The sequence below is a fragment of the Zeus faber genome, assembly GCF_960531495.2.
Source record: "Zeus faber genome assembly, chromosome: 12".
NCBI lineage: Eukaryota > Metazoa > Chordata > Actinopteri > Zeiformes > Zeidae > Zeus > Zeus faber.
Genome location: NC_137196.1, coordinates 11,999,295 through 12,024,903, shown reverse-complemented (window position 1 = coordinate 12,024,903; position 25,609 = coordinate 11,999,295). Strand labels below are relative to the sequence as shown.

General features: G+C 45.7%; 1 protein-coding gene across 1 annotated transcript in view; it reads left to right on the top strand.

Annotated features, from left to right (window-relative positions):
- The window catches only part of ephb1 (EPH receptor B1), a gene marked incomplete at both ends in the record, with an annotated part of 180,536 nt that overhangs the window by 116,686 nt on the left and 38,241 nt on the right, over positions 1 to 25,609 (top strand). The window contains 2 exons of the mRNA XM_080010743.1: positions 9,284 to 9,439; positions 15,826 to 16,161. Of these exons, the coding sequence (XP_079866869.1) occupies positions 9,284 to 9,439; positions 15,826 to 16,161 (492 nt within the window). The remainder of the gene's footprint in view (positions 1 to 9,283; positions 9,440 to 15,825; positions 16,162 to 25,609) is intronic.

Sequence of the window (25,609 nt, the reverse complement as noted above, 5' to 3'; positions counted from 1 at the left end):
CTTGGCACTGTGCTCCATCGTCCTGGAAATGAAATTGACCTGCACCGGCGTGCCAGACGCGATACGGTGCGGCCAACTGCCAGCTCTATCCGGTTAGAAACAGCACTGTGTTGAGCTCAGAGATCAAATTACTTTTTTCTTAATGTGTATTATTCACATACATGACGGGGCTGGCCGCCCACACATAGAACACAGACAAGAAATGCATACACAAACGCTCTCAGAAGGCCAGATTTCCCAGTCAGCCACTCTGGCGCTCGACAGCCGCTCAAAGTGTAGGTGCGGGCCAACAAAACACCGGCTGTAAAGTTACCATGGCAACAGCCAACACTGTGGAGAGGGGCGTCTGGCAAACTGTATTCCGGTTCGCTGTGGCTTTGCACACAAGCACAGCCATAATTTCAACAAGATATGTCTACCTGTAATAATTTTCTAGCAGACACCTGTTCTTTTAATCAGCATTAACATTCTGCTGGGCTTCAAGTGTCGGTGACCGTGACAGTACGCACACACACACACACCACATTTATTATTGTGTTTGGATGGATACCACCTTGTTTGGTGGTTATTTCCCTGCTGGACGGCCCTGCAGAACCGAGACGGACACAGGATTTTTCTTGGCAAACACGTCCCTATGCAACAATCATGTTTGTACCTGGGCTTGCTGGCTGCTGAGATGGGCTGTTGTCTTGGGGAAAAGAATGATGAAAAATGACCAAAACAGTGACTACCTTCTTCCGTCCTTCCCTGTTAATGTGGTTGATGTTGTATGGCTTCCCGGGTGATGTGAATTATAAGTGGCACAGCAGAATGAGAAGCTCACATAACAGGAGAATATCTGCTTGCTCCGGGTTGGTTGGGGATTCCTCGCAAGGTTTCTTCACAGACAGGCCTTGCTGCATCGGTTGTTGTGAGGACAGGTATGTGGAGATGAACAGAGTTTGGTGCAAAGGACCGAGGGAGCGCGAAGTGGTAGTGAGGTGTGTGTGTGTTTGTGTGTGTGTGTGTGTGTGTGTGTGTGTGTGTGTACTCTGGCTAAGAGGAGAGAGAGCCTCTGACAGGGCCAGAATGGACAGATGATTAATGACCAGGGGGAGTGTTCTGGGGGAGGAACTCCTCAGCACCATGGCAGTAACAAAGCAGATGAGGTATGCTCCGGTCCTGCATTATTTCAACCATCCCTTTATTCCTGGGGTGAAAAAAAAAATCCTCTGGTTATTCTTGTATTTCTCCCTCACATACTATCCATACAAGAGATTAGAAGGCGATGACAGGGAGTCTGGGAGAATTCGCCATCTTGACTGTTCTCCGAAACCAACCCACCCCTGCACCGGCCTCCCCATTGGCCCCAGCAGCAGCTGTGGCTTCGGGGTTACACTGACCAGAGCCTGTCAAGTTGTCGAGTGAGTCTCTGGATTCCTCCAAGAAGGTGAAGGCCCAAGCCCAGTTGTGAATCCGTTGTCCGTACATACAGAAAAAGGCATCTGAAGACGTGGCGTTCTTGTCTCTTTGATTTGCCGTCGGCCATTAATAGGAAATATGCAAAAATCAGTCTTGAATAATTTTCCTGCAATTGTGTTCACATCGTATCGGTATTTTCTCTCGGATTGTTAAACCTTTGTTCGTGAGGGCATTGTTCTGACTTTAAAATGATTGCTTTGTGTTTTTCCCATGACCTTGTGGTGGAATTGAACACCTGGGCTGGAAAAGCAGCTCATTATGTGGATTGTGGAAACGAACAAGGACAGCGCGCAGAGGTGGAATACCAATAGGCCGCATCACTGATTGACTTTTTATTCCTTCGTTCACGATCTTTCACTCTCCGGCCATATTTTTCCTTCATCGCTGTCTGGCAAATGTTACACAGTCAGATGAAAATGTTTGTATTTGCCATGTAGGAGAATGCATGAAGGCGCCCAGGTGCACACACACAACACACAACTCCTTTCTGAGTGACTGAGCAATGAAATAGTGAAATTGGGGGTCAATTGGGGGCTTGACCCGACTAAAAGACTGTGTGCGTGAGCGTTTGGGAGTGGGGGGGTGTGTGCATGACTCCAAAGCCGAGCTAAAGTCTCCGATCTGGCCCATCTGACGGATGAGGTGTGGGGTTAAGGCCGTGTCGAGGGGCGAAGAGGTGCGCTCAAGAGGTCACTTGCGCTTACTCACAACTTGTGGCCGTTCTGTGGGCTGTACATCCACCCTGCACAATGTATGAAACACTTGAGTCAAGAGGACATGCTACTTTAACGTAAAGAATGGCATGTATGATTTTTTGAATCTCAGCTCATCTTGGGCACTCTTCAACTGTTTCAATAAGCTGCAGATGATCGTTCCTACAGATGTCAAGCTAGTTCCAGCAGTTCAAAACCTTAGGATGCCTCAGAGGAAGGTCGATGGAAAAGTCTCGGAGGGTGACTTGGCAAAACTTTAATTGGTTTTGGATAGGAAAGCCATTTCAAACGCCATCAGATTAGCCATACAATCCTTTTCGCCTTGGCTGCTCACAACTCACAACCAACAACTACATATTTGTATTTTATCTCATGCACACCTGGTGATACTATGCTACACCTCTGCAATATAAATCTTTGTTTCCCCCTATTCCTCAACATATATCCCATGTTTCCAATTACATTTGAATTTTTAATGTGATGGCCATACATTCTAAACACACATGTCCTATGTGACATCTTGCCTGTGCAGTCGTATGCATGATATATTGATTGGAGCATGCACTCTATCAAACACGCACAGTGCAGTCTGACCCTGAGCAATAACTCCCTGTCAGCCCTGTTGCCAAAAATCTGCTCTATGGACTAGCAATCCATCAAACTAGCAATTATCAGTATTTATGTTGGTAATATTCCTGGTCCATTTGAAACAATTGCTTCCCTGTGCAAATAGTGAAAAAATATTTGTTTGCCTTATTTTTCTTAGATTTCTAAGTAGTGGATTGGGAAAATACTTTCATACAGAGTCCACTTTACTTTACCCTTAAAGATGGCTTAGAAGTCTTGTGAGGTGAAAAATTTGCCACAGAAAATCTTAAAACCATCTTCTGTGAAACCTCGACCCTTGTTTTTCTCCTCACTTTCTCCATTTTTGTATATTTTGTATATTTCAGCTATTTCTCTATGCAATTGTCTCTCTATGCAAAATGACCATGGCAACCAATAGCAACCGTCAAACTTCAGATTCCCTATACATGACATGACATGCAGGGTCGTCTGGTAAATGGAGGTTTATTGGCCCCATCACTCGTCTCTTCCCGGCAAAAAGGTGTCAGGTAGATGTCAATGAGCATGACATCCAGCCCTTGACTGCTTCAGACAAGCTTGTTGTCACCTTGCGGAGCTGACTTTACTGTGGATGCATGAGTGGGTAAATGCGGGGCATTATAAAGCCACTAGCAACTCAACTGAAAAAGTGCTGTATGAACATGCAGTCCTTTACAGTATATATATATATATATATATATATATATATATATATATATATATATATTTACTGTATATATACCACTATTGTGTAGCTCCCCCTTGTGCCACAAAAACAGCTTTGACCTGTGGAGGCATGGACTCTACAAGACCTCTGAAGGTGTCCTGTGGTATCTGGCACCAACACGTTAGCAGCAGATTCTTTAAGTCCTGGAAGTTGAGAGGTGGGGCCTCCATGGATCGGGCTTGTTGGGATCAGACCTAAGCCCCGGTCATCCACATGATGAAAAACGTGATTCATCAGACCAGGCCACCTTCTTCCATTGCTCCATGGTCCAGTTCTGACACTCCAGACCCATTGTAGGCCCTTTCGGTGGTGGACATGGAGGGACAGCATGGGCATTCTGACTGGTCAGCAGCTACGCAGCCCCATACGCTGCGTAGCTGCCCTCATGCATCAATGAGCCCATGAGCCCATGCCCATGACCCTGTCGCCGGTTCACCGGTTGTCCTTCCTTGCATCACTTTTGGTAGGTACTAACCACTGCATACCAGGAACACTCCACAAGACCTGCTGTTTTGGAGATGCTCTGACCCAGTCGTCTAGTCATCACAACTTGGCCGTTGTCAAAGTCACTCAGATCCTTTCGCTTGCCCATAATTCCTTGTTTCCAACACATCAACTTCAGCAACTGACCATTCACTTGCTGCCTAATATATCCCACCCCTTGACAGGTGCCATTGGAACGAGATGAGCAATGTTACAATTACCATACCATTACCAATGTTCACTTTAGCTGTCAGTGGTTTTAATTGTTGTGGCTGAGGAAGCAAGCTTTACATTGTCTTTATACTGTATGTGTGTATATATAATATATATATACATATATATATATGCAGTATATAGAAAATGTAAGCTTGCTTCTTCTCCTCTGCTGGGAGTGTGAGCACCAGGCTGGAAGTGACATGGGGTGGGCATCGCCATGATTAGTGGCCAGCAGTGATCCACAGCTGTGCTGCTGCTGTCAACACATTTCAGAGCGAGAGAAAGACCGTGAGGACAGAGAGAGACAGACACGGCGAGGCCCACCTTAACCGGGATTCTAACTGTCAATCAAGGCATGAAAGAAACAACACAGGGAGTAAAAGTAAGAAAAGAGAGAGGATTCATTTCCAGTGGGACGATGAGGGGGAAAAAAAAAGACATGAGAGGGCAGAGAACAAGCAAGAGACGGAGAGAGAGAACAATGCAGACCGAGCCCCCTCAGAGACCACTTGAAAGGATGGAATGTTTCAGTTTCTGCAAGCCGCCGGTTCAGTTTTGGGTTATTCCCCCACAGGGGAGACTAATTGCTTGTTGATCTAATGTTCTCTCTCTCCCCCCTGTCCCTGAAAACCAACACCTTTGATGAGTGATGTGTACGGGCTCAGCCGCTTCCACCCATGTTGTTATGGAGGGATAGTACCAACCCCGGCCCTCCTCGAATCCAAATACCTATGACTCAGAGAACGGAGGTTGGGCAGCGTTCCAAACGCTACGAGGCGATTACAACCCTCGGCCCCGCCGCTGCGCTGACCTTAGAACAAGACCTGGGAGGTTTCCCAATATTGTTTTGCATCTTGCTGTCATTCTTTCTACCGCTCTCTTTACCTCTACCGCTCTCTCTCTGTCTCTCTCTGTCTCTCTCTCGCTCTCTCTCACAGCTTATTAACAGGTTGATGGTGTCTTATTCATGCTCATATTATGAAAGTCAATTAGACAGAGCCTTAGCTTGAAATTTTGGATTTGTGGAATGGAATTAAGTCGCTCGCTAGATGGACATAATGTGCTGCTCACGGTGTGTATGTGTGCATACTGCGTTATGTTGTCGCTGACTATCTCACCATTGTACAACGCTGACCCCAGCATCTTAAGTCATCCAAGGAGAGGTATTAAATTATCTCATGCCCCGTGGAACATATGCTAGCCAATTGCCGTAAAATGTGGAAGTGCAATCTCATTTATTGGGGTTGGCTGCGGCTTGTTTGTGTGCATGTATTTGTGTTCATAAATCAGTATAGTAAATGCAAAGTTAGAAGCGATACTGATATGGTGATGTGTTCCTGTGCAGGGGGTTTGAATGAAGGTGTCTCACATGCTTGTGCCGATGTTTAACTGTGCTTGTACAAATGCCTTGAGTTCTATTTGCAGCAGCACTATCTAAAGCTGCGCTCACACATTCACTGCAAACCTGAAATTAACTGGAACTGTATGTGTGAACGCAAATGTCCAAATCATTTTACCCGGACATTACCAGGACTTTACCCAGCAAGCACCTTAGTGCAAAGTCTGGGTAATGTCCGATTGAGTGGTATGTGTGAACAGAGCAAGTAATTGTCTGGTCCGTCACACCGAGCGAGTGGGCGTGTCACGTGTTGATTATGTCTCTGTCATGCGGCAGTTATTTACCTTCATGCGGATCTTTGTGCACGGAGCGTAGCTGCTGCATTCTCTTTAATGCTTTCTTCATTATTCTTTTCCACTCTCTCATTGATATTGCGGATATGTCCAAATACATGGAGTATCATTGCAAAATAAAGCTCAACTACTGATAAGTAGGTAGCATCGTTCGCCATGCTGTAAAACTCCACAGCGTCATTGATTCAAGTCCTGCCTCCTGCACGCTCTACCCACGTTCCGCTCTTTGTCTAAAGCAAATGGATTATTTCCAGGTAGTGTAAACGTGTCTGACATGGACAATCTTGTTTTTTTTGCTACAAGTGTGAAAGCCTAAATCCAGACAAGTCCAGATAATCAGGTCCGTTACATTATCCTGACATTGACCAGAGTGCATGCGTGAAAGCAGCTTGAGACGGCTGATTCAGCATCGCTTTTGCTGCCTCTCTCCCATCTTTTGTCTGTTTGCGTCCAAGCGAGCTACTACCTGGTGATAAACACACAACTAGGGGGCTGAAGACATAAGTGCATGGATACAGTTAACATAGCATAAAACGCAGTCACGAAACTTATGAGAGCCATAACCATGGGAGGCAGGGCATTAGAGTGTAAGCAATCTATTGCATCCATCTAGACTGTGCTAGATAAGCTTGCCTCACACACTTGCATATTTAGTTTTGTTGTGCTGTTGCCAGTCTGCTTACACTGATGTATAAAATGTTTTTTATTCCGCAAAGATGATGACACATTAGTTCCCTCTCCTTGAAAATAAATTCTTGATGTGTTTTATCATCCTGTAATCTCCGATATCTTTGGAAGTTATTGCTTTATAAAATGGCTGCGCAGATGGTGCCTTCTTCTACAAATGGCCAAGTATGCTTTGGAGACACACACTCCACATTCGGATATTCTGCGGAATTTGAATTTCTCACACCCCAAAATCGACCCAGTTCACAGAGGCTGCTTCGACACATTAGTAGGAGACACTAGTGCGTTCCCGTTCAAAATTTTAGACTTTCTAAGACTTTTTAATGGCACAGTTTAACAAAATGTAAGAACAACTTTCCAAGAAAAAGAAGCACCGAGTGTGAAAATATCAACATATTAGAACTCCAGGAAGATCAGTCGAGTCCAGGTTTCTTCTGTCAATGATTCAGTCCTTTTTATGCAGGCGGTAAATCTTTTATCTCGTCAGCACCTCTTCAGAAACAACATTGCTGAGAAAGCGGCGCTTATTTTTTGTTTCTTCATCTTGAGCAAGAATGTGATGCCTGCTTGATCTCAAGATTCAAAATTCAAGAGGTTTATTTGTCACATACTGTAGATCTGCCAACCCTGCAGAGCCCTGTCGCCGAGCCCTGAAGCCCCACCCTGCTTCTGCACAGCGTGTCCAAATTGCACCAAATTCGACACTGCTTGTTCTTAGGTCCCAAGCAATACACCCGCCAAGTGTGAATTTGATCGGATGAACAGAGGTCGAGATAATCGAAGGACAGACAGACAGAGATTCCTTCCTCTATATAGTTAGATAAGATGTACAGTTGGACATGAGTCTTACCCCAAACTGGAAATAGTATGAGAGCCACCCTGTCGCATCTACTGCAATGTTTTTGTAGGTGAGGGGGCATCATAGGCTTTTCAGATTCTAAAGTCATTTTATAATGTGTGCGTGTGTGTGTGTGTGTGTGTGTGTGTGTGTGTGTGTGTGTGTGTGTGTGTGTGTGTGTGTGTGTGTGTGTGTGTGTGTGTGTGTGTGTGCGTGTGTGTGTCTGTGTGTCTGTGGGTGTGTGTGTGCGTGTGTGCGTGTGTGTGTGTGTGTGTGTGTGTGTGTGTGCGTGTGTGTGTCTGTGTGTCTGGGTGTGTGTGTGTGTGTGTGTGTGTGTGCGTGCGTGCGTGCCTGCGTGTTTGTGTGTCTTCGGGGTATAGACGTGAGCCGTTGTCTTTGACTGTCCCACCTTTTCTCCTTCTATTTCTTCGTTTTTATATATTTTCCCCAACAGCCCATCAGAGAGGCCTGCCGAGTGGTGTAAAGGGAGGGCTCGTAAAAACAAAAGGAGAAAACCTTCGTGTTTTATAATGCAATAAAGGGGACACTGTCTTTCAAAGCCTGCTTCTCTGTGCTTATTTTAATGATGCATAAAATGTTTAATTAAATCTTAAAAGCCTGTTGATACAAAGGTCTAAAGGTTTTGCCCGTGTAGCTAATGCACTGCATTCTCCAGCGCTTGACCCCACGGAGCATGGAGCTGGAAACAGCTCCCTGGCCATTAGCCACTCAACATAACTCCATTTACAACTACTAAATATATATTGGAAGAGTGAGCTCTTCGCTGAATTCAATAAACCATTTTAATATTAAGCAGTGCTATCGATTAAATTTTTAAGTATCTCTTGCCAAAAACAACCTCACTGTAACGCTGATCTGTCATTCGACACCCAGTGAGCCCTCCTCGAATGGCAAATCGCACCTTGTATGAACCCTACACTCCTGATCTGTATTCAAGTAGTGCACAGGCTTGTTCTTATCAGAGCAATTCCCAATGTACCACACTGCCCAAATTCTATTGTCACACTTGTAAAATTGCCTATCACAAGCCAAGTATAACGTGCTCTCTTAACCTCGCTGGATGAACGTTTCTCCTATTTTGCAACCGCAGTCGAGCTGTTACAATCCCTTTACTCAGACAAATAGAGGCAGATGGAGAACATGCGAGGTGCTTTTCCCATTAAATTTATATCCCAACGCCACACAAGGGTGTAGCACCACTGCCTCTTTCCCCAACCGGGAAGCCCACTAAAAATATTAGACATTCATCATTGTTATTGTAGCCCGTAAATCCTTCTGCCCGTTGCAGAAATACTGCAGATTTTTATTATTTCGGGATAGGGAAAGAAATGGATTGGGTTATCGCCCAAGACAAGGCATGGAGATATCAGCCACAATCATCTCCCGTCTCCTTAGTTGTTTACATTCTAGAACAAGATGGGATGAATCAACCGTTTCACTACTGGGTGGGTGGGGTAGTGGTAGTGGGGAGGTGGGTGTCATGAGTCTACACTTGATATTAAATGTGTAAGAGGGCAGAAGAAGTGAGAGAAGGGTGGCGGTTGCAGTTGAGAGATCCACGGACTCTGAGCGATTGAGACAAACGGGGAGGGTCAGACACCCATCAAGGCAATCATCCAGCCCATTCAGTCCGCTCTTTTTCTCCCAAATGCCTCTCCGGAACTCTTCCTGTCCGGCTCTCTGCGCTCCCTCCCTAGTTGGCAGTGGTAACTGGCAACTAGGGAGGGAGTGGCAACTCCGACACCTGGCAATCGCGTAACTTTGATCTTTGTAGTTGGCTGTCGAACTTTTCCCTCTCGTCCTTACAGTTGACCGATTTTGCTGTTTTTCTTGTTGTAGCTTGTCCTCCGGGAACCTTCAAGTCCACCCAGGGTCCGGGCCTGTGTCTTCAGTGCCCCCCGAACAGCCGATCCGCCGCCGAGGCCGCCACTGTCTGCATTTGCCGCAACGGCTACTACCGAGGCGACGCCGACCTGCCGGATGCACCCTGCACCAGTGAGTCAATGTTACCAACACACACACACTATAACATTCTCAACTCATTCTTGTCTCATCATTTACTTTGACCATTATTCATAATTTGTGTATACTATGATTGTGTTATGATAGATGGGCACATTTGCGGCTGTAGAAGAGATGGGGAAAACCAGTGGTAGAAAAAGCAGACAGAAACTTCAAGTCGTTCTTTGAATTCAAGCCCTTCTAGCTCTTGTTCTGCCCATTCTTGTTCTGCATACCAATACATAATAAGATTGAATCGGCATGTATCAAGAGTGCTGCTACCTCTTTCTCGGAAATGAAGCATATCACACTGCGGGCTCCCCGTCACTGACCTCTACATCGCGGCGTAGAGCTACCACTCTCTTCCTTGTTAGCCTCCTTTCTCCTCTCTCTCTTTCTAATCCCATTACCCTCCTCTCTCTTGCTTTTTTTTTTTATCATCCCCTGAAGTCCTAATTATTCAGGCAGATGCTGCGATGTTTCCAAACTGTCCTCTCGTTGTCCGCCAGTGATCCAATAAGGCTTCTCGCCGCATCGTAGTTATCCTAATATTATGTAAAAGCAATACTCTAAGCCTCTCTGTCGTCCCTGGTGGTGCACAATTACACTGAAGAAGAACACGGTAGCCCCCCCAAAAAGTTTGTTTACTTTCCTCTTCCCACTGTCACCAGGGAGTGTCTTAATGGTTCTCCCTTTCTCCACAACAGTAGTTGTGGAAGCATCATCAACGTGGTTATGTTTTTGATTTATTTATATAAACCTGTCTAATTGGCTTTAGGATGGGCAAAGAGCCATTCTCCTTTCAGTTTCTGTAAGCAGCTTCATGGTGTAGATTTTCCTGTAACTAGCATGGTCTTACCCCCCCCGGCTGCGGTCCTTTTTTTAAGACCATCAAAAGATGTCTTGAAGCTTTCTTAATAATTCCCAGAACAGTTTTCATGTCTATCTGAATATTTCAACAATCTGCAGGTGTAGGCATCCACACCTTTAGGCTTTGGCTACTCTCAGTTTTACAGCGCCTCTTGGCAACCTTGTGTTTTCCTAACCTTCCCACAGTGTATTGTTTTCTGTAGCTCTCTTGTGAGTTTTATGATCACTCTATCAAGTATAGGGTTGGCCTGTACTTGGAGGCCCAACGTTTCTCCTCCACGCACTTTAAAACTGCTCCCCAGAAAATTGAAGGCTGGACCCAGTTTACTGTTCATTCCCGCCAATCATCTAAGTCCGATACTTAATGCATGTTTTTTTCCCCATTCTCTTGATCTCTCAGGCTCTGAATGACATAAGACTGCTATTTCGTGGCTATTAAGATTCCAACTTTAGACTAACCAATTGCATGAATTAATTCACTTGCATAGACATTTTGTGATAATGCAGTATTTGCATGGTAACACATCCCAGGTGTTTAGTTGCATAATAACCAAATGTTATTGTCATGTATAAAATCGCATCCGGCTCATACAATCAGAATTATCTGGCGTGGCCAGCTTTATGAAAGATTATACCGCCAGATTGCATTCCGAACCTTGGCAGAGTGATCCAATTTTCTGCTCGTCGTCTCACAAATGTCAGTGCTACTAAGATTTTTGAAATGCATCCGCCTTTTAACTTGGAACATCGACTGGCTTGAAATCCTCCTCAATTCACGTTAACACAATCCTTTTGGAACAGCACATTAAATGTCCTCTGTGAAGTGTGAACTATAGAGTAGAGGCTGAGCTCCATGTTCAGGATGCCCTCGGTCTCAGAAGGGGGCCGGCGAGATCATCACGGTAAGAATCACTTTAACACTGTCGGGCCCCGATAAGAGTCGATCAAATCAGGCCAATCTCATCACAGCAGAAGCTCTAGCTTTGGTGTTGCTAGCGTGGCGTAGGTTTCAATGGGCTGCGGATCAGTCTGATTAGCCGGCTGATGGATCAGCCTTCACCTGGCTCTGTCAGCACGGGATCTCCAGCCATATCTCCCTTTTTTCTTCTACCTCTTCCCTCTACTCTATTTGAAGTCGATCCTATGTACATATGGGATCAACTTCAAATCACCCCAGGCTCTCTGAGCGTGGCTACCCACTGTAGTGGCCACAGGGACGTTGGTATAGTTGGATATCTTTCTACTGGATCCAGAAGAAGACTTACACCCCCCCACACACACGGGGACACACACACATGCACACACACCCCCAGGCCTTCCCATACTGACGTATTCCTCCCCTCCCACTTGGGAGTTAGCTGTAGCTCCTGCCCGCCAGGGCCAGTCGTTCTCCCTCATTGTGTGAGGCCGCCGAGGAGAATGACAGGCTGAGTGGTAATTGGAAGGAGTCCGAGAGAAACCAATGCTGATTAGTCCATGGGGGAGAAAGGTGTGCAGAGAGAGGCAGGAGACCACAGTGAGACGTGGAGGAACAATAGGGAAGATAGAGAGAGGGTGGGGGTGGGCTGGGGGGGGGTGGTGGATAGGAAATGTCCCAGCAGTGAGGCAGATGGGATAGAGCACGAATTAGTTTTCAACCAGTACATATGTAGCTGGGTGTGAGCTAGGAGGCTGCCAGAGGCAAAGAGAAATGCTGTCTGGGGAAGATATCCATCTGGGCTCTTCACACAGCCCAAAGTCAGAAGAGGAGGAGAAACAGGCGGTCCAGCCACAATTCCGTGTTTCTGAAAGAAGATTAATGTGTGGTGGGTTTTTATTTTATTTCAGACACGAGTAGAACATTAAAGATCTGATCCAAAGTAAGGGTCCACACGTAAACTGGACGGTAGGTGGCAGGTTTCCATGGATACCTGGCTCGTACCGCCGCTCGCTCTGGATCTGAAGCCTTTCGTTCAAGTCTCACAACTGACATCCAGACACAAACACAGGCGAAAAAAAACAAAACAAAAGAAAATTAACAAAAAAACAAATAAGGCTATCTGTTTTGTCATTCTCCTCATCTCCCACATTTTTGTTTTTCCTCCTATGCTCTCGTATTCTCCGCCTCTTCTCTCCTCGTGTCCTTGTTCTTTCTTCAAAGAGAAGAGAGAGTGAGTCGTCAAAGAGCTTAGCTTTTCCGTTCTTTTCTTCTCCAGTCTGCCTTCTCTGTTGTTAGTTTTGCTGTGAAGATTGCAGAGGTGGCTTCCCAGAGTGCAGCAGTGAACTGGCCAGTCCTCTTCCCTCACTAATGCAGTAATAAAAAGAGCTTAGCCAAGGTAATTGTCTGGCCCACTCTAATCCTCTACTGGCTGGAGAAAAAATGTGTTCTATACACAACTGCAAATGTGCCCGCATCTATATGCTCTGGAGCGGAAATGCAGGTACATACGCCTTCTCAAAAAACAAACCCCAAAAAGTCTTCCCGTTGAGCAGAACGGTGTGAAATGGATTAGAATTTTTATTTGAGGATCATAGCCATCATGATCGTTAAGTTTTAATGGGCAAGGACGTAATAAGGATATAAAAATAGTAGGCGTAATGTCCTTTTGTTTGTTAACAGTAAAGCAACAGCGGATTAATGCTGTGAAAATGCTGCTGAAAAGTCTTTGTTAGTCCACACACGTTTCTCAATCTCCCACACACACACGCACACACACACACACACACACACGCACGCACACACACACACACACACACACACACACACACACACACACACACACACACACACACACACACACACACAGACACACACACACCCACACACACACATAACACAATCCTCAGTGACTCCTGTAATCTCTCACTGGGACATTGATAGTCCTTATAACATGCTTTATTACATCTCTCACCACTACAATCAGTCCTTCTTTCAGCCTCCCCTCACGCCCCCCACCCTCCCTGGCCCTGATCTGTATCTCCACACAGGGGACCCGCTGTCGGTCCCTCAAGGCCTGTTTAACGTTCTAAAAACAAACACTGTGAAAGAGGAGACGCCGGGACCTGGGACCGTCCAGCGGGGCAGCTAGCTGAGCAAGGTGCCCGGCTGTTCATTTGGGGAGGCTGATAATGGTCGGCGCAGGGAGTAAGCAGTGGTTGAAGCCGTGGGCCAAAGTGCTCTCTGTTACTGAGGCAGCTGTGCATGGCCATCCATCTATGCATCCACCTGCAGCGGGGGACACTGCTGCCCGCCACCTGTCCCGGTCCCTCCCCAGCACCTTGTCAGACGCATGCCAGCAGTAAGACGGATTTGAAGTGCCGCGCTTCAGCTCGTTTAAGTGTTTTCCTGGGAACACACGGAGAGAGGGTACAATATGTTCCATCCCTGGAGACAAAGTGTTTAATGAGCTGGACTATTTCAGACTTAATGTAAAGTCATTTTCTAAATGGCCTTAACTGGATTAGTCGCGCTCTGACACTGTGCTATTTTATCAGAGTAAGGTGCCGTAGACCTTCAAGACATGAACCGTGATTCACTCCCATCATACCCTGCTCCTACAGAGCAATGTTACACAAACCATCTTTGAAAGGCCACCAGGTCGCTCGCGGGGTACAATGGGTTTTGGTACAGGCAACACAAATGCACAACCAAGTCTGACTAGCGTGGCTAAGTGAATGCCAGTTTCCAAGCTGTAAGTAACGCTCTAAACAAATTAAATCCAGTGGCAAATTAAAACAGCTGAGGGCAGCGGTAATAGCCTCCAAATCACCAGTTAAGTGGCAGTCACATCTCATTTCTCATGCCGTTTCTGTATGCACGAGGCTCGGCTGTAATCCGGACAGAGGAGTCTGACTCGCACCTTTTCTCTCTCCCGGTCGCTGTATGTATGAATACATCAATACAGACAGCGCACACATCAGTACATGAAAGCAAATGGTTTGCTCATGTGTAATCGTGTCACATGCATTTTCCGTGCTGGGGAACAAGCGCATTTCTTTTCCTGACACTGCATGTCTGGTTGGGGTGTCCATGGACCGCATGTGATTGATGACACAGAGAATGCAAGGCATTATGTGTCAGGTATAAAGTGTCTATTGTGCAATCCCCAGAGGAATCGAGAAAGCAGGGAGGCTTTCCTCATACAACTTTCTGCCAGCACACACCATTCAGAAGCTACATACCAGCACATGTGGTACCATCAGAGGACCAAACCCGAATTTTGCTCAAAATGACTGTTATGTACCGTATCCAAAGCCCGGGCTGTCCTCGCCGCCAGACCACAATAATCACACTGTGGAGGTTACGCCCTTCCTGTCAACAGCCTGTGTCGCTGATGTGCTCAGATCGAGGTCCAAAAAAAATCCACTGAAAAATAAAATAGTGTTCCCTCATTGCTGTTGTCCGCTGCGGAGCTACATGTCCCAGCTCTCCGGCACTGACCCACGTGCCTTCACAGCAACGACGGTGATAAATCAAGACTCGGAATCGAGACTCAGACTACAGAAGGAACCCCCTGCCTTCTGCCCCTAGACCAGGAATGCAAATGTCCAAAAACCCAGCCTCCCCAATATCCAGTTTGTCAAAGATACTGAGCACTGGCAAAGCCATTACCCTAGCTTGCTCTTGTTCTTAGCCCCCTGCAATCTTTTCAATCAGAGGTTGCGGGGAATGAAAAGTAAAGGACAAAGGGAAAGGAAAGGAAACATATTTGAGCGCATTTGTAGCTCCGCCATTACTGAAAGGCTTTAGAATGAAGTCGTCTAACAGCATCTATTTGGAGTAGATTTTTATTGCGATGGGAGACACCGATCAGTTGAACTGGTGCTCCACTGGTTAAGGTCAAGAATAATGGACATTACATCGATATTAAGTGCTCTAGGGTCCACTGGACAACCTCTCTCTTTTCAGTCCTCTCACCCTTTTGTGTTCCAAACACAGACATATTACCAGATCACTACCCTATCATTTGAAATAACTCTTTCATCAACATTCCCTGTAAATATGATTGCCAAGGCAATTTGCTTCTCTCGGCTTAATAACAACCCAGCTCCCCAGCAAAACAATTGTTTTGTTACTTTCTAAGTATCAAATGTGGGGCTGTGATTCGCAGAGTGGCTGCGTGAATCTCCAGAGGCACTTGTTTAAGAATACTCCATGCAACACTGCATTTTGCTAAATAACCAATGTTTGATAGACATGATGTTTCGCTCCATGATCTCCATCTGTGTGTGAATAGAATAAATTAGCATCCCAAATGTGCTGAAATAATTTAATAAAATGGGGATCGGACAAAACCCCTTATATTTGTTGCAATGTCCTTAATTAAATAAATGAGCATATGTAGTCCAACATTATAAATGTGAAACAAGGGAAACAAGTCCTTCAGAGCTTAGAGATGACGTATCAAACAAAATACATGAACTTGAAGCATTCATCCTCACAAGTCCCATGATGCTGTGTTCTTGGGGCGTTGACGGTCACATGTATGCCCCCACCCCTTCGTCTCCTTGTAGGTGTACCCTCCTTGTAGGTGTACCCTCTGGTCCGAGGAACGTGATCTCCATCGTCAACGAGACGTCTGTGATCCTGGAGTGGCACTCGCCCCGGGAGACCGGCGGCCGCGACGATGTGGTCTACAACATTGTGTGCAAGAAGTGTCGCGCTGACCGGCGCTCGTGCTCCCACTGCGACGACAATGTGGACTTTGTGCCGCGGCAGCTGGGCCTCACCGACACCAGGGTGTTCATCAGCAACCTGCTGGCCCACACCCTCTACAGCTTCGAGATCCAGGCCGTCAACGGAGTGAGCAACAAGAGCCCCTACCCTGCGCAGCACGTGTCCATAGACATCACCACCAACCAGGCTGGTAAGAGGCCTTCATGTCCTGTGATGATGGTGGTGACTGTGAGGGATTGTTGAGTTGTGATAATAATAATCGGGGCTTAAATTGTTAAATAACTAAATGAGAATGGGGCACAACATTAACTTTTAGTTGGCAGAGTGGCTGCCAAGTTGGCAGCCATGCATCAGCTTTTGGTTGCATTAGCGTTTGGCAAAATGGTTGCCAAATTTTTATTTGCTTGTTGCTTATTTTTTATGCTTATCATTTTGTAATTGATCCTCTATAATTAGAACCAATATGTCAATATTAACAAAGTGATCAAGAAATCAAGAAATTGACTGAAGTTTTTGTGGGTTTTTTTGTGCAGTTTGAACTATGTTAAAAGGTTTTTTCTGATTATTACATTCTGAGTTCCTAAATATCTGAAAAGAGGTTGACAATCAGACCACATTATACCGCGTTCCAAATTATTATGCAAATTGGATTTAAGTGTCATAAACATTCATTTTTTTGTTTTTCAATTAACTTCATGGATGGTATTGTGTCTCAGGGCTCTTTGGATCACTAAAATCAATCTCAGACACCTGTGATAATTAGTTTGCCAGGTGAGCCTAATTAACGGAAAATTACTTAAGAAGGATGTTCCACATTATTAAGCAGGCCACCGGTTTCAAGCAATATGGGAAAGAAAAAGGATCTCTCTGCTGCCGAAAAGCGTCAAATAGTGCAATGCATTGGACAAGGTATGAAAACATTAGATATTTCACAAAAACTTAAGCATGATCATCGTACTGTGAAGAGATTTGTGGCTGATTCAGAGCACAGACGGGTTTGTGCAGATGAGGAGGGTTTCTGCCAGACAAAGTCATCGGATTAAGCAGCAAACAGGTATTTGAAGCTGCTGGTGCCTCTGGAGTCCTGCAAACCTCAAGGTGTAGGATCCTCCAGAGGCTTGCAGTTGTGCATAAACCTACTATTGGGCCACCCCTAACCAATGCTCACAAGCAGAAACGGTTGCAGTGGGCCCAGAAATACAAGAAGACTCATTTTCAAACAGTCTTGTTTACTGATGAGTGCCGTGCAACCCTGGATGGTCCAGATGGATGAAGTAGTGGATGGTTGGTGGATGGCCACCATGTCCCAACAAGGCTGCGACGTCAGCAAGGAGGTGACGGAGTCATGTCTTGGGCCGGAATCATGGGGAGAGAGCTGGTAGGCCCCTTTAGGGTCCCTGAAGGTTTCTGACTGAAGAAGAACCGTGCCTTCCATAGCAAAATCATCTTCATGCATGACAATGCACCATCTCATGCTGCAAAGAATACCTCTGTGTCATTGGCTGCTATGGGCATAAAAGGAGAGAAACTCATGGTGTGCCCCATCCTCCCCTGACCTCAACCCTATTGAGAACCTTTGGAGCATCCTCAAGCAAAAGATCTATGAGGGTGGGAGGCAGTTGGCATCAAAACAGCAGCTCCGGGAGGCTATTCTGACATTCTGCAAAGAAATTCAAGCAGAAAGTCAAAAAAAACTCAAGTTCAATGGATGCAAGAATTGTGAAGGTTCCTATGTTAACATGTAACTTGGCCTGTTAAGATGTTTTTGATTGAAATAGCTTTTGATTTCAGTAAATCAAAAGTAAGAAAAACAAACAGAAAACATTTTCAATTCTTTACAACCTATGAAATGTTTTGAAACTCTGTTGTGCATAATAATTTGGATAGATAGATAGATAGATAGATAGATAGATAGATAGATAGATAGATAGATAGATAGATAGATAGATAGATAGATAGATCGATTTTGCCCCGCTGAGATGGCACCGTTCGGTCCTATGTAGGAATTCTCCAAAGCCTGCAGAGAGAATGATGCAGCGGGCATGTCGGACTCTCGCACAGCGAAATACTCTTCTTCTAAACCAAATTGGCGGCTTGTGGATAATTGAGTGTGCTGTGATTTTCCTTTTTAAAACACGGCAGAGGCGTTCAAACCAAGACCCGAGACACAGCGTCCTAGGATTTGTGGCGAGACCGGTACAGGGCGCCGCTGCCCCATTTCTCATCTCTTTGTACTCCCCCGGTTTTATTTACACATCAAACCCAGGGAGAGACAAAAAGGCCCAGTTTGCATTTCTTTTCACTATACAAGTGGGCATTCCAAAAATTCCTTGCTTTTGTTTTGTTTTTTTCAACCCCGGCAAAGTAAACCGTCCCTCGGCAAACAGAATATGAGTCGTTTATGAAACCTTCTTTCTTTAACGTCTTTGAGGTCGAGGCTTGGGGCTGTCATATCCAACCCGTTGTTGTTCTTTGGTCTTTTGTTTAATGAGACTTTGTTGTCAGAGTCACGCACGGCTGCAAGTCTCTGCGTCGCCCGCCATGGAAGGCTACGCTCTAGTTGAAACCTGTCTGTAGATGGTTTCTCACACACTAACAATCAGCAACGACAAAGCCAACAACAGAACGAATCTCTGTTTAGTTTCTTTCCAATCCTGTCACTGTCACAGGGCTCATCTTGCGAGGGGCCGGTGCACTGTAACGCCAGAGGCTTTTACAGAATAGACTCTGAGAAAGAATCCGTCTGCAATATTGCTGAAAAATGGCTGTCTGGTGCACGTCTCTGTCCAATACATCAGTCCTGACAACGGGAGAGAACAGAACCAACTCGGATCCATAAAAAATGTCTGGTTCTCGCCACTGGACACAGACCTTCACATCCCTTCGATCGCCACTTCTTTTATCTTGCTTTTGTCCCTCGCTCACTTACTAAATTTCAGTGTTTTCCCCTCTCTCTGGCAATTTCTCTCTCTCTAACCTGCTCTCTTGTGTGTGGGGGGCCTTTGAACATGGGATGAAATGGGAGCCAACTCAGCCAGTGGAACTGGCAGATCGAGGTTATCATCTCCACTGGATCCTTTGGGCCGCGGCGTTTTTTTCGTGCTCTTCCGTTTGGTTCTCTGACTTGTACACAGAAACTACCTATCAAGGGACAAGTGTTGACCCAAGTGGAAAATTTAAATGAGGCCAACTTCATTTTTCTTCGTATGAGAGTCTGTGAGGCCTCATAACAAGCATAAGAAGCAGTGATACGGTGAAGACAAGAGGTTTGTATTATCAAGGGGCCCGTGTAGCCAGAGTTGTCTGCTCGGGGCCCTTGTCTCCGCTTTCCTTGGTCTTCCATTATGAATCTTCTCACATTGGAGTGCATTGTGTTTAAAATATGTGGTTATCCATTTTTCTTATATTTATATAAAAAAAAAATTATATATATATATATATATATATATATATATATATATATATATATTCGTATAGTAGAGCTGCCTTTACTGAAAGATCAGCAATAGTAAATATTCTGCATTCAAATGTGAAAAGTGCACTGCAGAATGTGCTTGCCAGCAGTGGAATAACAGTCAGCGTTGAAGGGTTAGTCCTGCGTGTTTGATTCGAGGGAGGTTCTACAGATAAGCCAAGGCAGCGACGCCTGCAGCCATGTGTCAGTACGTGCTGTGCCAACCGTCATGGCTGCGCCGTCAGAATGAAAGTATTTAAATGTGTTCCCATCTTATCAATAAAACTGAATCGTGGCACTTAAGCCGATAGACTCACATTAGCTACTGAATTTCCACCGTGATCCAAAATAAGCAGATGAGGTGGTTCTGCAGTTCCGCGTTTGATGCATTGGGGAGACAAATATTTGGCGAGTGAAAATGTGGGGAAACTGGTTTAAGTATGTTGAATAAGTATTGTTTATGTGTGTGTGTGTGTGTGTGTGTGTGTGTGTGTGTGTGTGTGTGTGTGTGAGTGTGTGTGTGCGTGTGCGTGTGCGTGTGTGCGTGTGTGTGTGTAGTGGTGGGTGTCGGGGTCGTTTGTTCGGTAAATGCGTACACTGAGATAGAGCCCCGCGGGCACCCCTGAGCCAAGGCCTGCTTTGCTGCTAAACACTGTTGATTTTCTGTTTATCTGAGCTTTGGAGCAAGTGGTCTGTGTTTCGGGTTTCCCTCTGTGCGGTGTGGGGCGAATGTGAGCTGTTTCTGTGTTTCACTCGCTGTGTTTCTAAACACACATGTCCTTTCTCCTTGTGTCGGTTGAAAAAATCGGAAAACTGCGAGTTCGAACAAAGGCTTTTCAGTTCAAATAGGTCTGTAAGTTTTCTTGTCTTTTCTTGTCTTAAGCATGAGTTTAGCATTAAGTAATCTGTATTACATTGCCACAGCATGTACACATATAGATGCTGATCTCTATTATCTGATATCTATTCATTGCTTTTATCCAAAATAATTGAATACAGTGAAAAGACACTTAGTCTTTCCTCAAGTCCACAGGACTTTAAAGACACGAAACAAAACCACACGAAAGACATCCCTCAGACCTCATGTTCGGTCACAGCATTGAGCAGGTCTGAGTGAAGAGAGGAACTGCACTCGAGAACCAAAGTTGTTGAATTTTTTTGACGGAACTGAACGACTGTGACAGTGAAGGATCGGAAAATGAGCAAGTAAATAGGCCTGATTATCAGGGAGGCTTAATGGCGCTGACTGTCCCTGTTTGACAGGCTAATAGCCCACTTGACAGATGGATGTAGGGGAAGCAATGCCTGGGCCTATTGTTGGAATCTACTGCGGTAATGAGGTGTCTGGCAGTAATCTGCCCGGCCCATGCCCGGCCTTTTGTCGGCCTTTGTAGCCAGGTAATTGCACTTGTCCTGGTTGCACCGGAGGGATTCATAGGTTAACCTGGGTACTTTGGCAAAAGGAATGGACGTATGGAAGAATTGATGGTTACAATTTGGCTCCCTATTCCAGATACCGTGAAAACATGCACACTCTCATTAAGTAGTTTGGAACACATGCATTGGTGTACAAGTAGCATAATGAATAGAATGAAAGGGGTTGGATAGGATTCTTACATCAATGCAGGAATAATAAATGTGTGATTGTCAAATTTATCAAGACAGGGGCCACGTTGGAGTCAACTTGACATGACTTAAGCATGAATGTTATAAGATTAAGAACCACCTAGATAATGACAAAGGGGGGAAGGTGAAGGAAGGGAAGACAGGTGGAGGAAGGGGGGGGTGGCAGAGAGGAGAAAAGCGGAGGCAGCCGAGGGGATTCATAGGGAATTGCCGAAAAGGCCATTTAACAGCCCCAGATCCCAGGGTCTTTCTGTGAGACTGGACTGATCGATACTGTGATTTAGGAGTTCATTCATGGCCTGCGCTTTGTAAGCACAAACACACACACACTCACACACACACACACATAAGCAGACAACCTATTATATATTGTTCCCTCTAACGCTATGTTTCACGTCTGGTCAGAGTTCAGGCATATTTATCTATATTTTCAACCGTAAAACAGCCATTTCTTGGCAATCTTTGCAATAACGATTTAATTCAGTGGGGAAGATGACAATCTGTGAAGCTTCTGGGCATCACTAAAATGCAATGTCCAGGATTAAAAATCACTCAAGGCACACAACCCGACTCTGACTTATGGATGTACTTGATGTAAACAATATGGAAATGACAGTAATGTTCTCTTACATAATCTATCTTGGACACTTAACCTACATCCACCACGCTACGAGAATAGAAGGGGCACTTTTCATCCTCAGCAGGTCTCGTACCTCGCTTATGCCCTGAGTGACGGTGTGGAGGTGGTTTGCTGAACAATGCATGAGAAAACATCCATAAATCTCTGGTCTGGTGCTATCTTTTAAAAGCGCTGCCTGAGCCTCGGCAGCCCTCTGATCTCCCTGGCGCAGCCTCTTTCGACCTAGATTATGTTGCCAACCCTCCCTCAGACCGCGGAAAGCCAAGTATATCTACAAACAATCCTCCACTTAGCTGCACTGTTTGGAGACCAATTCCCACAAAAATGCAAACATCCCTCCGCATGGCCTTCTATGGGCAAGTCAAATGCACATTCCGCGTACAAAGACGCTACGTGGTGCAGGGAATTCCACGCAATGGGATGAATAACAGAGATCTGTATGCCATAAAGAAATCAGTCATCGAAGGCACTTATGACTTTTGGGTTAACTGTTTCACAAGTTGTTGTTTTTTTTTATATGTTGTTTGTGGCGAACGTTGGTCTCCCTCTACATTGCGATTTAAAGCCAGGTTTCCCAAGGGTAATCATCATCTTGTGGCAGGGATACACAAAAAGACTTTAGAAAGACTTCTTAAATCCTAGAAACGGACACCAACACACATTTATAGACTCCTTGTCCATCCCAGAAAAGCTCACACTATATGAGTCAGCAAGGATGGTGATCACAGGGCATCACACATCTTGGGATTCTAGCGCACGCTACAGGAGCCAAGACTTAAGATCATAGCAAACCAACCTGAGCACAATAGTTTCAAACCATCTTAAATTCAAACGACTGCCAGTGTCGGGAGTGTGCTCTTAATAAACATTGAGACACACACAGACACACACACACACACACTCTTTCTCTCTGGGTGGAGGGGTGTAGCTGTGGGCAAAAGTAAAAGTGTGCACTTCAATGCCACCAAGCTCCTCACCAATTCCGATGACATCACCCTCTGCTTTTAAGGGACTATAGTGAGGATTACATCAGTGTGGGTCACGATGAAGTACGTGCAAAAGACTATGCACGTATAGATGTTGTTTTTTGTGTCTTTCAGAAGCGTACAACTGATTCTAATTGACATTGTTGCAGCGTAACAAAAAATAAAAATAAAGAAAAAAGGAAAAACCTGCGACTGAGCTGATTCCTCCTTATGGTTTTTGACAGACGCCCATTACCATGTAGTCACAGTTGGCTTGGCCCTCTGAGCCTCCTCTAATGGGGAGCTGGTAGTTCCCCACCATGTCTTCCATAAGAGCACGGAGTAAGACCATAGCCCCACATGAGTCACACAGAGCAGGGCACCACATTAGAGGAGGCTACACTTCACTGGCACCACAGTGGCTTTAAAGCTCAGTAATAAGTAACCAGCATAGAAATATACACCAGTTTGTATTTGTATTTGTAGTTAGTATATCAGTGGATGTTTGCACATTGCTACTGTGTCAGTTTGGATGTCGGAGTATAGATGTGGACAGAATGGGCCTCTGACAGAAGGTCAGCTAACTAATTACTGCAAAATTCCGTCCGGCCATTTCTCCCCGCGCATAACCGAGATTCCGGAAGAGGGGAATCTTCCATGTGGGAATTGAAGGTTGAACGGGCGCGATGAATCTAGAATGTAGATAAAGCAGTCCGTCGAGACAATAGTGGAGTGATACTTAAAACTTTGTAAGACCAATTTGGGACAAGACTTAGTGCCTACTGTAGGTCACCCCAGTCACAACTCTTCTCGCCCCTTCACGCCACAATGGAAGGAGAAGCTTCCCCCTTCTTTCAGAGCGGCTGAGTCGCTTGCCATCTTTCGCCCAAGACAGAAGACCCATCTCTTCCGACCACACCTGGACCCCTTTGCACGGACTTGCTCACCCCGTTACTCGTCTCTACCTCTACCTCATAAGGATCTCTAGCCCTCTTACTCTACCTTTGCTGGTGTTACTTATTCCTTTAGAAGGCTGAGCTGGCCATGACATAGAGTTGAGTTGAGTTGTGATGCTACCGAGGAAATGTACTTATTGTACCTTTCTTTGGACCAAAGCTAAATGACGTAATCTAATTGAAAATATTGTAGATTCGATCCATTGTGTTAAAAACAATGTTGAAAAGATGCACATTTCGGGCTGTGATCCCCTCATGGCGCCTAGAACTTCTAACTGCTTTGAGATTGTAGAGCACAGTAGGAATTCACAAGCTACAGGTGAGACCTGCCAACAGAAGGTCCATAGCTTCGGTTTCCAGAATGAACCCATGCGGGTCAAGACGCTTTTGTTCTGTTGCTATGATCTTCTCTCTGCGCCTCTCTCTCTCTCTCTCTCTCTCTCTCTCTCTCTCTCTCTCTCTCTCTCTCTCTCTCTCTCTCTCTCTCCTCCTCCTCTGTCTCTCCTCCTCTCTCGCTCCGGCTTCCCAGCCAGACGCTGGGAGGCTTTGATTTTGATTAATGGTGAGCCGAGTGCTGCATTAAAAGCCAGGGGCAGCAAGTGGGGCCAGATAAAAATGGAGCAGGAGGGCCATGGAGGGAAGGAGGGACGGGTGGAGGGACGGATGGAGAGAGGAGCGGTGGGCGCAGCCACCAATCACTGTCAGTGGCGGCGTCCCTCGGTGGCGGCGGAGAGACGCTGGCGAAGGGGGGACGCCGGTGCATCAGTGGGCTGAACCTCAACCTTGCACAGGCACAGCGCAGAGTCCCTGACAGGCTTTTCACACACAGACCGCAAGGACACACACACACACACACACACACACACACACACACACACACACAGACACACACACACACACACACACACACACACACACACACACACACAGGCAGACACACACATACCCACATACAAACCCTAGATACACACACACACACACACACACACACTAGATACACACACACATCTACATACAGGCAGGGACACATACCTTCAAACACACACACACAGACTAGAAACACACAAACACTAGATACACCCACAAACACTTACTCTGTGCCCGTCTCTCTTTTTTCATCGCTCTCCTGCTGTCTCTGTCTCATTCCAATTCTCTCTCCCATCTTTTTAAATCTTTCTATCACTATTTTTCTGTCTGTTTTGTTCCATCTATGTCTCTCTGTCTCTCTCTCTCTCTCTCTCTCTCTCTCTCTCTCTCTCCCTCTCCCTCTCTCTCCCTCTCGCTCTCTTATCCTCCATTCCTCCCTCTCAGACAAACATGTTGCTACTTTTTTTTTTCAAACACATACAAAAATGAATGAAACTTTAAACTTCCAAAGCGTTCATAGTAATTAATCACAGATAAACCCAGATAAAGCCTCTTGGCGTCATTTCAGTCTTCTGATGGGTCCGGGTGAACGAGTTTGGCCAAGGCCTGAGAGATTGGCTTGAACTACAGTATGTAAATATCTCTCTCTCTCTCTCTCTCGCTCTCTCTCTGATTGAGGAATTTTCTATACAGAGCGCTCCCCCCGGGCCTGTCGGGAACACTGTGTGTGCCCCCGGCTGGTAATTGATAATGCGGAGCCCGGGCGGAGCAGCCCTGGTCAATGGAGCGTGAGCCAGCCTGAGAGGCAGAGCGTCAGCGAGGTGAAGCCTGTCAGGGCAGAGAGAGAGAGAGAGAGAGAGAGAGAGAGAGAGAGAGAGAGAGAGAGAGAGAGGGAGAGAGAGAGGCCAGGGTGGGTGGGTTGGAGACGAGTAATGCTGATTGGATGGGATCCATTCTGTGTGAGAGAATAAAAAGAAGCCATTCATTCTCTCATTCATTTGCGCGGGTTTCTTTTTTTGGTCCAGAATTCTTTGGATGGGGTTTGGAATTTGGTAGTTTGATGGACCGTTCAGGATCTTTTCACGGTTTTTTCTTTTCTTAATTTATGGGGAAAATATGTTTTTTTGGCA